This window comes from Halichoeres trimaculatus, unplaced genomic scaffold (assembly GCF_033239565.1).
Source record: "Halichoeres trimaculatus isolate MK-OKI-2021-1 unplaced genomic scaffold, fHalTri1.1 fHalTri1_scaffold_22, whole genome shotgun sequence".
Classification (NCBI taxonomy): Eukaryota; Metazoa; Chordata; class Actinopteri; order Labriformes; family Labridae; genus Halichoeres; species Halichoeres trimaculatus.
Window position 1 is genome coordinate 4,760,392 of NW_027437200.1, and position 13,866 is coordinate 4,774,257.

The window sequence follows — 13,866 nt, forward strand, 5'->3', positions numbered from 1 at the left end:
AAGTATAAACCGAGGGAACCTCGCAGAACCTGAGGGCCTGTCCTCCTCACCTGTGGTCTCATGCGGGGGTTCCAGCGGGCGTAGTAGCTGCTCCACAGCTCCAGATGTCTGGAGGACACCAGGGGGTACAGGACGTGGTTTTGGTAGTCCACATAAAAGGGGTTAGTGAAGTCCTCAGGTTGACTGTGGGAGGAGCATAAGAACAGCTCTCTGATTGGTCTGGACTCTCTCCATCACTCACAGCAGGGTAAACATGACTCACCTGTTGATGTAGGACCAAAGGGACACCGTTTGGGTCTGGACATCCTGCACAGAAGAGGAAGAAGATGATGAAGAGGATTTAGATCTTAGATCTGCCCCCCCCCCCGCAGCACAATAGCACGTACCTTTGCGGCTCTCTCCTGCTCGCTGTTGTAGAGGAATGTTCCGAACAGACAGCTGTACAGGTGATCCAGCACCGTGATCAGGAACAGCTCATTGAACTCAAAGGCTGCTGGGAACTGGAGTCAGAGGAGCACAGGAGAGCATCACAGACAGGTAACACACTTTAAACCAACCAGCATTGGACGGGTGGGGCAGGGGGGCGGGGCTACCTGTCGGGTCATCTGCCACACACAGTCCATGAACTGCACGAAAAGCGGAGAGCGCTCGGAGTTAGCGTGGTTCTCGTCACCGTGACCCACGCGCTGAGGGAGAGAGAAGCAGAAAGTGTTGTAGGCTCCACAGCGCCACCCTTGGTTGGATGTAACAGGGGGAATTGAAACATTTTTTCTCTGACTTCAGATCTCAGACGGGTTTTCTCTAAGTGTGTCTGTCACTCTGAAACTCTGACGTAGAGAAAAATCAACAGTCTGACATTGATCTGATGTTTGATATGATAGTTAATCTGTAAGGGGTTACAAGAGTCTGTGAAGGTTCAGATGTTAGAAGGTTGAAAAAAGATCCAGTCAGTTCACTTGTTTTTCTTACAGCAGCAAATTTGTGTCCAAAACTGATCCACTCCTTCTCGATCAGCACCTACAGACAGAAACACAGACAGAAAAACAGACACAGAGCAGGTTGAAGGTGCAGTTACAGAGACCCAGAGGTGAGGATGAAGGTGTGTCTCACCTGGAAGCCTCGCAGCGTGCGGTAGTAACTGTCAAGCATGAGCATGCTCAGAGAGGTGAGCTGAGCCGTCCTGTCCCAGCCGTCGCTGCAGTGAACCACCACAGATGTTTTCCCCGACTCCAGTTTATCAGCCACCTTAACAGCTCCGGCTAACAGCAGCTGAAGACAGGAAGTCACAGACAGGAAGTTCACCTTTATGAAAGTTACACACACTACAAATAACAACATTTCTCCACATTTAGCTCTACAACATGACTTTTTAATGCAGATTTAGAAAAATATTTGTGGAATATATTTGACAAATTGTATACATAAATGTTGAATGTTTTATACATTTATTCATGCTCAATGTTATATGTAGATGTTATAGATGAATGTCCTGATTTTAAATATTTTCAAGATTTCTAAACATTTAGTTTAAATTCTAAATATCTTTCTAAGATTTCTAAATATTCAGTTAAGATTTTTTAAAGTTTTAGCAAAATTGTCTTAATCTTGAGCAAATATTTAGAAAATTTGCACAAGATTTCCATTTAGTCAGGATTGGGGATGCACCTCTGTTAGCAGAGGATGGTTGCTGATTAGATGATCAAGCCTGCAACAAAATATAAGTTAAACAAATTTGCTAACTTTATGTTTGGAAAAGACTAGGAAAAATATATGTTTGATTTAATGTAATAATGTGAGATCAAGTGTTGAATGGGTGTTGTTGGTTATTTATGTTTTGTGTTTATTATGGGAAAACCTACTATTGTTTTGTTATGATCAGCTAGTTGAAAGATTGTTTTTGTGGGTGTGTTTAATAAATAGCTTGCACCCGGAGCTGATTCTGGTTGTTGCTGTCAGGTAGCTGCAAGATGAGAGCATGGAGTCTTGGTTGATCTTTTTTTCTTCTTTGACCAGTGCTTAATAATCATTATTTTTAAAATTTTGGTTCACAATGCTGAGCCGCTATAACCATCCTCTGCGAACAGATCCAATCCTGGTATCTGCGCCGATCCATCCCTTCAAGGCTGGACCAGGTATCAGTGGGAAAGGATCGGTCCAAACTTGACACTAAGGTTAAACTATGATTAATTCTACAAGGTTCAAAATTTTACAATCAAATGGTCTTTTCTGCAAAATCTGAAGCATTTTTTAACCAAACTGCTGTTAAACATTTAAACACTTTTAGTTTAAATAAATGTTGACTTCAGTTATTCCATATGTACACATTTTTGTCTTTTACTCAAAACATTACCAGTCTTATCCCACAGTAGAGCATGCAGCTTGTTATTTAATCAGGATTGGTATCTGTTTGTACCCAAAGCCCAGGTATTGGTATCAGTATCGGGACCAGAAAAGCTAAACTGGTGCATCCCTAGTCAAAATTTATAAGTCTTAAGCAAAGATTTCTCAATATTTGCTCAAGATTTCCAAATATTTAGTCAAGATTTTTAAATCTCTAGCAAAGGTTTCTTAATCTTGAGCAAAGATTTCTAAAAATTAAGTAAAGATTTCTAAATTTTCCATACACCTGGTGGTCTACAGACAGGGGCAGGTCTTACCCGTATGTACTCCAGCCAGTGCGTCTGGTCAATGTTTGAGTGCCAGTGCGCCTCATCGATGGTTGGGTAAACCACGTCCTTCACCTTCCTCAGAGACTCTCGGATCACGTGGATGTTTGGAATCTCCAGAAAGTTCAGCTCTACGTTCGGGTAGAAACTCTCGCTCTCAAAACCGCCGTCCTTCGCCTGCAACATGAGGGGGAGGAGTTTAAGAAGGAGGAGGGGGAGGGGCAAGGAGAGAACCAGGAAACTGTGAGTCTTACACCTTTAGAGATCTTCAGTGTCTGTGTTTCTGCTCATCATGACACCACCAATCCAGATCAGACCGTTACCTTGTTGGTGATAGCCACGCTGCTCTGTCTGGCGTCAAAGATGCTGAGCTTGTGCGACTGAGCGTTGGCGTCCATGATGATCTGCAGGAAGCGTTCATCCTCTTTGCAGCGGCGATCTGACGGGCCGACTAGCGGCTGGCCGCAGCGTATGATGGTGGCCTGAGTCTCCGGGTGGATCCAGGACAAGACCTGTCGGGGAACAAGAACCGGACCAGGACAAGCAGGTGAGACACATTCCCAAAGACAGTCAGAGGGATTCTGTAGATTCTGTTTCTAAGAAGCTCAGACCAGGGCAGACTGATCTGGTTTCTCTCAGAGTTTCTCAGAGTGGACTCTGGTTTTAGGATCATTCAATGACCTGTCAGTCTGAACAAACTGCAGAGACACCAGACTTCCTTATCAGGACTCAATCAGAGACCATCGGACCCAAATGGACAGAAAGAGGCAGTGTGAGTGTGTGTGTGAGTGTGTGTGTCTCAGACTGACTGGGATCCTGTGCTTGGCTCTGAAGCTGGCCACCCTCCTGACGTCCTCATCGCTGATGTTGGTGGGGATGATGATGACGGAGGGGTAGGTGTCACACAGCTCGTAGCTGCTGTTCAGTCTGCTGATGGTCCAGCTCTCATTGGGCAGACCCTGAAACACACACACACACACACACACACACACACACACACACACACACACACACACACACACACACACACACACACACCACAGGATGACAACAATGTCACGTTATCATGTTTTAGGGAGTATGTTCTCTGTCAGAGGTGTGTGTTCACCTGTCGTCTGTACTCTGCTGCAGGGTCGTAAACCTTCCAGCCGTCAACAGGAAACTGTTCTTTGTAGAGGAAGGCGAACAGAGGCTAGAAGAGGAGGAGGAGGAGGAGGAAGATGTGTTGGCTGATACTTAGAGAGTAAAGGAACACTTGAACAGACTGAAACCGACACACACTGACCAACTGATGAGAGAGGGGAAAGGCGTGTTTGGACAGCAGCTCCAACACGTCAGGGTGATTCTCCTCCAGCTGATACGCAAACCTGGGACTCCTCATGTCCTGACACACACACACACACACACACACATCAACATCAAGACACAGGGTCATTACTCATACAGCAAAGAGAGGCAGAGTGTGTGTGTGTGTGTGTGTGTGTGTGTGTGTGTGTGTGTGTGTGTGTGTGTGTTACCTTGCAGACGAGCTCCAGACCCTTGTAGTTCTGTCCCTGGTTTGGGACGCTGATGGTTTCCTGTCTGCTGATCACACCAAGATTAACATCCAGGACAAACTCCTAAAACACACACACACACACACACACACATACACACATACACACACACACACACAAACACACAAACAAAGTCACACAGTCGGTCTCACATGTTTCTGTGAGGGCTCTCTGGTGTTGATTACAGTGCCCCCTGTGGTCAGAGCTGGTAGTATTTTTCTACAATAAAGACTACAATTCCCATGAGCACCATCACCCAGTGTTGTAAAGACTTGACTCTTCCCAAGGCATGTGTTTTTTTTGGGAAATCAGATTTTATTCCTAACTCTCCTTTCTTCATTTGTTCCAGACAATTTTACCCAGGATGCAAAGCAACGAGGTGATTTATTTATTTGCAGTTACAAAGAGCAACTGTTTGGCATCCAGAAATAACTGGTTTTGGTGCTGATAATCTTCCTTATTCTTGTGGTTTATGAACAAGTGAAGATATAAAAGTGAGATTGTCTTAAATTGTGAGTGTCACTAATGTTGTTATTCTATGGTTTATTGTTAATGTAGTGTTATTGTGATTAATCATTGTTATCACCATTTGGACAGTACTTTGGGAATTGTTTTTTTTTTCTGTTTTTTATTTAAAAAAAGATCCGTCTAAAGAAATACATTCATGTATTAGTTTTCTTGTTAATTAATATTTATTTTCATTTTTTATTTATTACTATTATTTTATTACTATAAGTATTATTTCTTTATTTTATTATTCTTATTTATATATCTGTATTTATGTATTTTCTTATTTATGTACCTTGAGCCTTCTTTTCAGAGATTTATCAGAGAAGTTTACTAAAAAGATAATTTACAAAAGGTCTAGTGGAAGCATATGACAGATTTCTAAATTCACAAGAAAAAAATGTTATAGTTTCTTTTGGTTCTGTTTGTTTTGTTTTGCTTATCGAGTCATTTACAAAAAGTTTCACAAACACAAATTCTCATTTAAAATTTTACAAACATTTATCAAAATTTTATTACTATGTAAATTATCCTAATGTTATATTATCTAATCTAGGGATGCACAGATATGAAAATTTTGGCCTATAACGATATCCAATATTCACATTGCTGTTATGGCCAATAACCAATATTTACCAATATCAATACTGGTAAAAGAAAGAAAAAACATCACATCCTGATGATGTGTCGAGCTAGTTCAGAGAGAAAGAGTGGCACAGCGCGCTACATCCTTTGAAGGGGATCAAAGGATGGAGCACCTGAGATGAATGCGATCAAAAAAGTATATTTCGTATATTTCTTCTTCTTTTTTTTTTTTTACAAAAACAGGAAGATAGACATAAAAGAAGAGAGTCCACTCTTCTTAGGTAGTTTTGGTGTTTTCATAGTCATAGAAAACAAGATTATTTGTGTGTTGAAAGATCGTTCAAGGTGCTCTGAAAATTGCTGGCAGCTTATGAGTAACTATCGGCCCATTTTTAAACATCGGCCGATACTGATATGGTAAAAAAAAATGACCAACATCCGCCGATACCAATATTACCACTAATATATCCTGCATCCCTAATCAAATCCATGTTGTTTTGTTACAAAAAAAGAAACAGGAGAGTTTGTATCTGAGATGCATTGAAAAGTGATATAATGACACAGCTTTTCAATAAAAAGGAAATTAAAAAGAAAAGTGAGACTGTGATCTCTGATAAATGCCTGACAGGGACTTTAAAGAGTCCTTTAAAAACCAGATGAGAGGCTGCGTACCCGCTCTGTGCTGCTGAAGTAGAGCTTGTAGTCTGTGATGGTCAGACTCCCGTTAACCAGCCCGCTGAACGGACAGATGTACATCACGTCCTTCACTGCACAAACACAGAGCACAAACACAGAGCACAAACACAGCAGACAGATGAGCAGAAAGGTCACACTGAGATTAAATGAAGGGTTAGGGACAGGTGAGAGGGGCTCACCTGTGGTCTGGATGGTCTCTCCAGGCAGCAGAGGGATCTGACTCTGGAACATTTTCACCTGAGCTCCATACCTCAGAGCAGGAAGACTCTGCACAGGACACAGACTAGTTAGAGGAACTACAACTCCCAGCATACACCTGCACTCATAATACCGCTCAGCTAATCAACAGGTGCTGAGAAAGAGCTAGTTTTATATGTCTACACTTTAAAAACAACAACGAGGAGCAGGAAGAGGAAGAGGAGGAGCAGGAAGAGGAAGAGTAAAGCAGACGGAGGGAAACTTGCCGAAGCGCTGGCAGGATGCTCAGAGTCACTGTCGTCATGGTAAGAAAGGCCCTCATCCAGAGAGTCCTGCTGCAGGGGCAACAGCGGAGGAGGACAATGGAGAGGAGGAAGAGGAGGAGGAAGAAGATAGAGCAGAGATCAAACAGAGACTTTAGACAGGAAACAGAAATGTTTCTTCCTGTAGGAGTCAGAGCCAGAAGCTGCATCCCAATTCAGCGGCTGCAGCCTACAAAGACTGAATCTGAAGACTGATAACGTCACAGCGCTGCGTCGAAGGCTCTTGGCTTCACATATCCCAAGATTCATTGCGTGTGAATGCTGAAGATGATGGACACAGTTCAAGTGCAGAAACTGTTCTATCCAGTTGTGAAGGATTTCTGGCAACAACTATTTGATTTTTTTCTAAACACTTTGTTTTATTGTGTATAAATGTGTTGTTCTGGCTCTTTCTAAGTAATAAACTGAGTAAAAACACTGCTTCTTTATAAATCTTCTCATTATGGAAAAATTCTATATTCATTAATGCAACTTCTCTGGAAAAAAAAGTTGATGGATTTTATTTTTTTTTTTTTTCACAAAGAATTAAAACAATACATTGAATGAATTCAGTACTCTAAAAAAAATTATAACAGCTTGCATTTTATTTTTTTTTCTTTTATTTGATGCCCCCCTGGCACTTGTTCAAATGTTAAAAATGCACATCGTTGCTTAAGTCTTACATGTACATTGTGGTTCTATACTTAATCAATAAAATTACAATAAAAAAGTAAAATATAAAAATTAATATCAAAATCATCCTGTTTTAAATGTAGGGCTCCGTAGACCAGACCGTCTCAGTTCAATTTGGATTTTTGTGGTCTACACAGGCTTCAAAAGCCAGGTCCTCCAAAGGCTGCAGACCCCCTCTTAGGACACTGCTAGAGTGTGTGCTGTAAGGAGGTCAGACCTGCAGGTTTACTGAGCCGCACAGCGCTAGGACTCCACCGCCCCCTGCTGGTCACCAGTTGTCTACCATTGACAGGGGCGTAGCTACAATTAGGCAAACACAAGCAGTTGCCTGGGGCCCCAAGACTCCCAGGGGCCCCCAAAGCATCTCTTGAAAACTGATTTATGAAGTTCTCTTCAATTGAAAGCACTTCTTTTTTCTAAATCTTACTTCACATGCTTCAAAATACATCAAAAGGCTTAATCTTTAATGATGGTTTTGGGTACTCCCCCTCCATTCTTATTCAATGGGCTATTCCATGTTACAACACATCTGAAAATTTGATTCAGGAATAAAGTGGTAAAAACACTTTTTTCCCCATTTTTTTTCTTATTTTCAACCAAGTCAGAAATAAAAACAATGTTGCTCTGAGATCTGAGATAAACATATAAGACTTTTAGGATTTTAAGGACTTTATCTAGCCCAGGAAACAGGATCATTTTCTCAAAATCAAACTTTTTGAGTTGGTGATAAACATTATTGTACAAAATCTCTTTTTTGGATACATAACTCACTGGACAGGGGGTCAAATAAAAAACATTTACTTTAAAATAATAGTAACAAAAAGTATGGTAACTGTAAATGTCACCTTTTTCAGTAGATTTTTTTCCAGTTTTATGTTGTGCTTGATATTTACATATTTTTTATTACTAAATATATATATATATTTTTAATATTTACCTATTGTAATGTTTTTCACTTCATACTTTCTTGTTTGTTACTGTTACTCTGTAAATTCCCCACTGTAGGACAAATAAGCTGTCAATGGACCATAAAAGATTTCAAATCCAGGACAAAGTGGACTAAATTATGAATTCACTTTTTTCAAAATCAAACTAAAGTACAGAACTTGAGGAAATGCATTTAGTTGTGTTAAGTTACCATGTACAAGATTATCACTGTCTCATGCCTTGATTCTGGGAAAGAGACAGTGGACCCAGGGAAGGCCAGTCTAGCTCTGAGGAAGATGAGTTACGAGGACATGGAGGGCCCCATTGACTGGGTTTGCCTTAGGCCCCCAAACCACTAAACACGCCACTGACCATTGAGGAGTCTCTGATCATTCAGATCTGCACATTATTTACTCACGTCAAAGGATAACAATGTTTTAAAAATATCCCAGCATGCTTTGCTGTTAGGCAGTCACTTCCTCCTGTGAGCCCCATCTTCTAGGTAAACATAGTAACACTGTGTGCACAGGTGTGTGTGTGTTTTATAACGGTTTAGTGTTCACAGTGTGTGAAGGAAGCAGCTCACTCTAAATGAGCCTTTTATACCAGATTGAACCTTACAAGTGGAATCAGAGGTCTGTCCTTCAGAGCGAGAGGGAAAGTTTGACTGGATACAGAAAGAGCTCATAAAGGATATCTAAACACACTCTGTATCCTCTGTGTCAGAGGGTTGGAGTTAAAGATGGTCACATCAAAGAGAAAGAAAGAGAGAGAGGCTGATGCAGGAAGTGCAGAAGCTTTAACCTCAAACTGAGTTTCACACACACTCTCACATCCTGTCTACATGAAACAGTCACAGAGACTCAAACACACACATCTCCTCACTCTGAGCTCTAACTCACAACATCTCTGACTCTGGACCTGATCGAAACTCTTCCCTAACTCTCAGCAGACTCAGAGACTCTCTAATCTGTGTCTCTGTGAGCAGAAAGGATCAGATGAAGCTGAGACTCTTACCCTGAGGGTCAGCCTCTTGGACACCTGCAGTAAACACACACACACCACCAATAAAGCATTGTAAAAACACACCAGGGATCATACTGAGGTCTTTTTTCTTTCACTCTGTGTGTTTAATCTATTTCCACAGCCAGCCCCATGAAGGAACTGTGTGTGTGTAAGTGTGTGTATGTGTGTGAGCAGACTGAAGCAGCTGCAGACAGACACACCAAAACACAAAAAGTGATACAAACATCAGCTGCTCCTTTTTCTGTTTCTACATTAGCAGGAAGTTAGCTGAAGGAACCAGCCGGGGATGACGCTGAGTCTACAGACAGACAGTAGTGTGAAGGATATGAAACATAAAGACATTAAACTCAAACGTAAAGTCACAACCAGCTGTTAGACCAACACCAGCACACACCTGTCCCCCAACAGCAGCTCTGACTATACGCACATTGAACCACAGCTCTCCCTGGTGTCTCCGGTTGGAAGCTATCAATACAACATGCAGCATTCCTGAACTTCAAGAAATTCATGTAAACTGTCTCACTTTCATGTGATAAAAAATGACTTAATGTTTTTAAGATTTACACACTCTGCTCTTGAATTTATTCACTGTGGCTGTAGCTTAACCCTTTGCTTTCTGTCTTAGATAATTGATAATAAACTGAGTTGATCATCCTGGGTTTGGTCGAAGTTTGCTGCAGCTGACACACACAAGCACAAAACACAGCTGCTTGTTTACAGAAACGGATAATGAAAAACACACACAGGCACACACACACAGCTACGGCTCTGGAAACATGCGCCAAAACAGCACATGCATACACATATGCTTGGATATGCTCCCAGTCCTGTTTCCTCCCACCCTCACACAAAAAGCAAAAGCGGTGTGTGTGTGTGTGTGTGTGTGTGTGTGTGTGTGTGTGTGTGTGTGTGTGTGTGTGTGTGTGTGTGTATGCGTGTGTGTGTATTACCTTGTGCTCCCTGTTGATGTGTTCAGGTGTGATGGGTCCAGAGATCTGACTGGAGATGGTGGCCGCGATCAGCTGTTTGCACCACTCAACATGAGAACCTGAAGGACTGAACACACACACACACACACACACACACACACACACACACACACACACACACACACACCCACACACACACACACACACACACACACACACACACACACACACACACACACACACTCAACTTATTATTATTAGTTAAAATAGGAGATGATTGAAGCATAATTTGTAGAGTGTCTCTATAAAACCCGATGAGTGAAGGTTTCAGCTGAACGAGCATGACCATAACATCTTCATGTTGTAACTGTTGGCACCATCAGACCAAGGCTAACTCCCTTTAATATAAAAAACAATAAACTAATCACAACCATTTTTTTAATGGTTGGAAATGATTTATATTAATTCAACCAGTTATTTGACGAGTATTTGATAAATATCTGCTGTTTATCACTGTGTTTTTGCAGTCCTTATAATTTAAAGCTCTGTGCTTCAACATCTGTGAACATCTGCTAGCATTAGCATCTCCTGCTAGAGCTCCACCCAAAACAAGCTAACCTATGTCTCTGAGCTAATGCTAACTGTTAGCTTTCTGTACGGTAGCTTTTATACTTAACTTAATTATCATTCTCTATGGTCTTAAACAGTATAATAGTGGTTTGGCTTTTGGCTAACGCCATTAGCTTACACACCTTCAGCTGCCATGGATCAAACCAAACCCCGGTCATAAACCTGTCCATATATTTCAGCCTCTGGTCGCAGTAAACACAGCGGATTCTCACAGAAAAGTGGACATATCTCTAAATACTCCTCTGGTTAATGAAGAAATTGTAAGCCGAATAAAAGATGTGATTTATATGAATCGGAAACTTCTGTGTTTTGATTATGAATCGTATTAAACATCGCCGCAAATTAGAGAAAGCTGTAATTGTCGATATTATAAAGCTGGTGATTCCTCCATATTCCGGTAGCTGGCTAAAACCGAGTCCAGCTCACCTCTCTGGGGTTTCTCCGGCTGCTGGTCCGGAGGTCGGCGAGCCCCACGGCTTTCTGTTCGGCCCCGCTCCATCCGGAGCTCCGGAGCCCTGCTTCTCCATCAGCCCGGGGGAGGAGATTCACTGTCCGGGTCACTCACCGAGGAGGGAGGGGGTCTCCGTGGGTGTGAGGGATTCAGTTAGACCAGCTTTAGCCCCAAGGTCTGGTTTCTGTTCATCTCAGACTATCTCTGTCTCTGAAACCTGTTTACAGGATGTGACTCTGTGGTTTCCTCCCCGACTGTCACTCTGCTGTTTGTGCTTCCTCCTCCTCCTCCTCCTCCTCCTCCTCCTCCTCCTCCTCCTCCTCCTCCTCCGGGGCTCCGCCTGTTTGCCAGAGGATGGAGAGGAGAAGGAGGAAGAGGAGGAGGCAGCATCCCTCTTATGTCTCTGAGGTCTTCAGATTGACCAGGTCTCTTAGTCTTCCAGTGTCACACACAGGTGTGAGACAGGTGTTTGGAAACAGTCAAGTTACAGAGGGACAGACCTGAAGCCAGTGATGGAGTTTGGACCAATCAGTGAGTGACACAGATAATAATGGATCAGTGCATTGATGTTCCTTATGTGCAGGGCAGCATCACATCATCACGGTTGCATTTATTATTAAGGACATATATGATATCAACCTGGCTCAAGGAGTAGAAAACAGTTTTTTATATTCAGCCTTCACCTACAGCGCCCTCTGCAGGCCTGTTTGGAAAGTGGAGCTCTCCCTCTCGCTCCAGTTGATTTTATGACTTTTTTTTTCCATCTTAACGGGAACTCTGCAGAAACTGAGAAATTTGCAACATTTGAGACCGAACGCAGCTTATTAACCTGACCGTTCATCATATCCATCCATGTTTGTTTTGTGTGATCTATTTTAGTTTGATGTGTAATCTGTTTTACATTATACATTTATATTCTCAGGCATGAAGAGATGGATTTAAAGCTCAGCTCTCCCTCATCTTCTTTATGTGAAAGTCTTCATCACATCAAGCATCCTCCGTCCGTGGATCGGACTGTGAATGCATGCAAAGACCACATCACATGGGGACTCAGGATTCTGTTTCAAACAGGGTTAGCTGCTGAATCCTGGATTACATACCTACCTGAAAAGGAGGGATCCTTCCGGGGCTGGAAACTTACCCATCAGACCGACGTGTGTCATCGTACATCCTGTGTTCAGGATTAATGATCTGTGTGTGTGAACTTAAAGGAGAGCTTATGAACCCCTGATAAATAAAGAGAAGAGGCAGGGAGTCAGAAATCCTTAAATTAATTTAATCAGTAATATTTACAGAACAGGAGCCGTCCAACAGAGCGTGGAGAGGAGATAACATGATTAAAGAAATATATTTGAAATGTCTCTGAGCTCTCCTTCCCTCCAACATCCTGACACACATTTTATGTGTATTTATAAAAGCAGGCGAGATTATTACACAAAACCCCAAAACCAGGAGAACCTCTGCGTAAAAGAAAGAGTCCAACAGGGACAGAGAACTTCTCATCCAAACTTCCTCCAGAAGAATGCCCGCCAAAATAAAAGAGAAACACATGAAACCAAAGGAGCAGAAATCCACAATTTATACCAACGACTTCTGAGCCGACATTACTTCCTTTATAAAAGTGTCCGATTGTACACTACATAAAATAATTGTATCTTACAACAATAGAACTTTAGGCAGTAAAATAGGTTTTGATTGAGGTAATTACATCATGGTTCTTATACAGAGTACAAAATAAAAAAAATAGATTTCATCTGTTTTTCCCTAAAAACACGCCGACCACAGCCCAGACCATGACCACGGTCTGTGTGGCTAACCATAACCCTCGCTCCTCTTCCGTCCTTTCATCACTGAACCTTCCTAAACCAGATTTCACGCTGTGACGTCCACAGAGTCTGTTTGTAAAACCTGTCAGATCACCTCCACCTGAAACCTGTCCTGTTTGAGGTCAGACTGAAGGCAGAACGAACCAGCTCCTCTCTAAAACCTGGACCACAGCGTCCTGTCAGCTGAGGGTCCAGACATCCTGAAACACGTGGGACTGATCTTTGGTACAAATGAGTCATGCTGAACATGAAGTCCTCGGGCTCTCTGGGCGTTAGAGGTTAGATGTTGATTGTACGTCACTGCTCACCAACAGGTAGCCCTTAAAGAAACAGGAACCAGGAGGCAAAAACCAGAGCCAGTAGGTCCTAAAAGGTCAAATCCTCACTGTTTTCTTTCAAAGATCTCTCTCAAGACCTGAACCTGAGTCCAAACACATCACTGACCATCACGATCCACCATCCAGATGTTTCAACGCCCAGAGAACCTCCTGAACACACAGAAACCAGAACACCCTTCCTCCCCTGTCCCTACTTACAACAACCTTCCCTTCATCTAGACCCAGAACTCTGCCTCAGTCCAACACTTGACCCCCACGTGAGTCCACATCACAGAGTTCACACTACAGAGACCACCACAGACCATCAGACAGAAAACCTGCAGAGAGCTTCAAACTTCCCCAGAGTTCAGAGTTCAGAGGAGCAATTCCAAAAAAAAGTCCCTTAGACCTTACAGGACACCTTCAGTCTACCAGACCTCATCCTCCACCACACACAGACCCTCACATCTGAAACAAGCCAAGGAGAACCGGATTTCAAACAGGACTCAAGACAGACAGGAGACGTCTCTCCGAGGACGTCCCTGGGGACTTGGAGG

The 13,866-nt window shown here is 42.5% G+C and overlaps 1 protein-coding gene across 4 annotated transcripts in view; it reads right to left on the reverse strand.

Moving 5' to 3' along the window:
• mtmr1a (myotubularin related protein 1a) overlaps positions 1–11,472 on the reverse strand; it is a 16,558-nt gene extending 5,086 nt beyond the window's left edge. Inside the window, exons 1-18 of one of the 4 annotated variants that reach the window (XM_074662263.1) lie at positions 11,142–11,472; positions 10,107–10,212; positions 9,148–9,171; positions 6,475–6,540; positions 6,190–6,277; positions 5,987–6,081; positions 4,184–4,285; positions 3,952–4,050; positions 3,775–3,858; positions 3,476–3,625; positions 2,990–3,178; positions 2,658–2,843; positions 1,111–1,269; positions 970–1,017; positions 594–686; positions 387–500; positions 263–306; positions 51–183 (exon numbers count right to left, since the gene is read on the reverse strand). In XM_074662263.1, the coding sequence (XP_074518364.1) occupies positions 51–183; positions 263–306; positions 387–500; positions 594–686; positions 970–1,017; positions 1,111–1,269; positions 2,658–2,843; positions 2,990–3,178; positions 3,476–3,625; positions 3,775–3,858; positions 3,952–4,050; positions 4,184–4,285; positions 5,987–6,081; positions 6,190–6,277; positions 6,475–6,540; positions 9,148–9,171; positions 10,107–10,212; positions 11,142–11,242 (1,881 nt within the window). In that variant the 5' untranslated portion in view covers positions 11,243–11,472. Of the gene's footprint in view, positions 1–50; positions 184–262; positions 307–386; positions 501–593; positions 687–969; positions 1,018–1,110; positions 1,270–2,657; positions 2,844–2,989; positions 3,179–3,475; positions 3,626–3,774; positions 3,859–3,951; positions 4,051–4,183; positions 4,286–5,986; positions 6,082–6,189; positions 6,278–6,474; positions 6,544–9,147; positions 9,172–10,106; positions 10,213–11,141 lie in introns of all 4 variants that reach the window. The other 3 variants (XM_074662265.1, XM_074662264.1, XM_074662266.1) reach the window with 3 other exon arrangements.
• Positions 11,473–13,866: the final 2,394 nt, after the last annotated feature.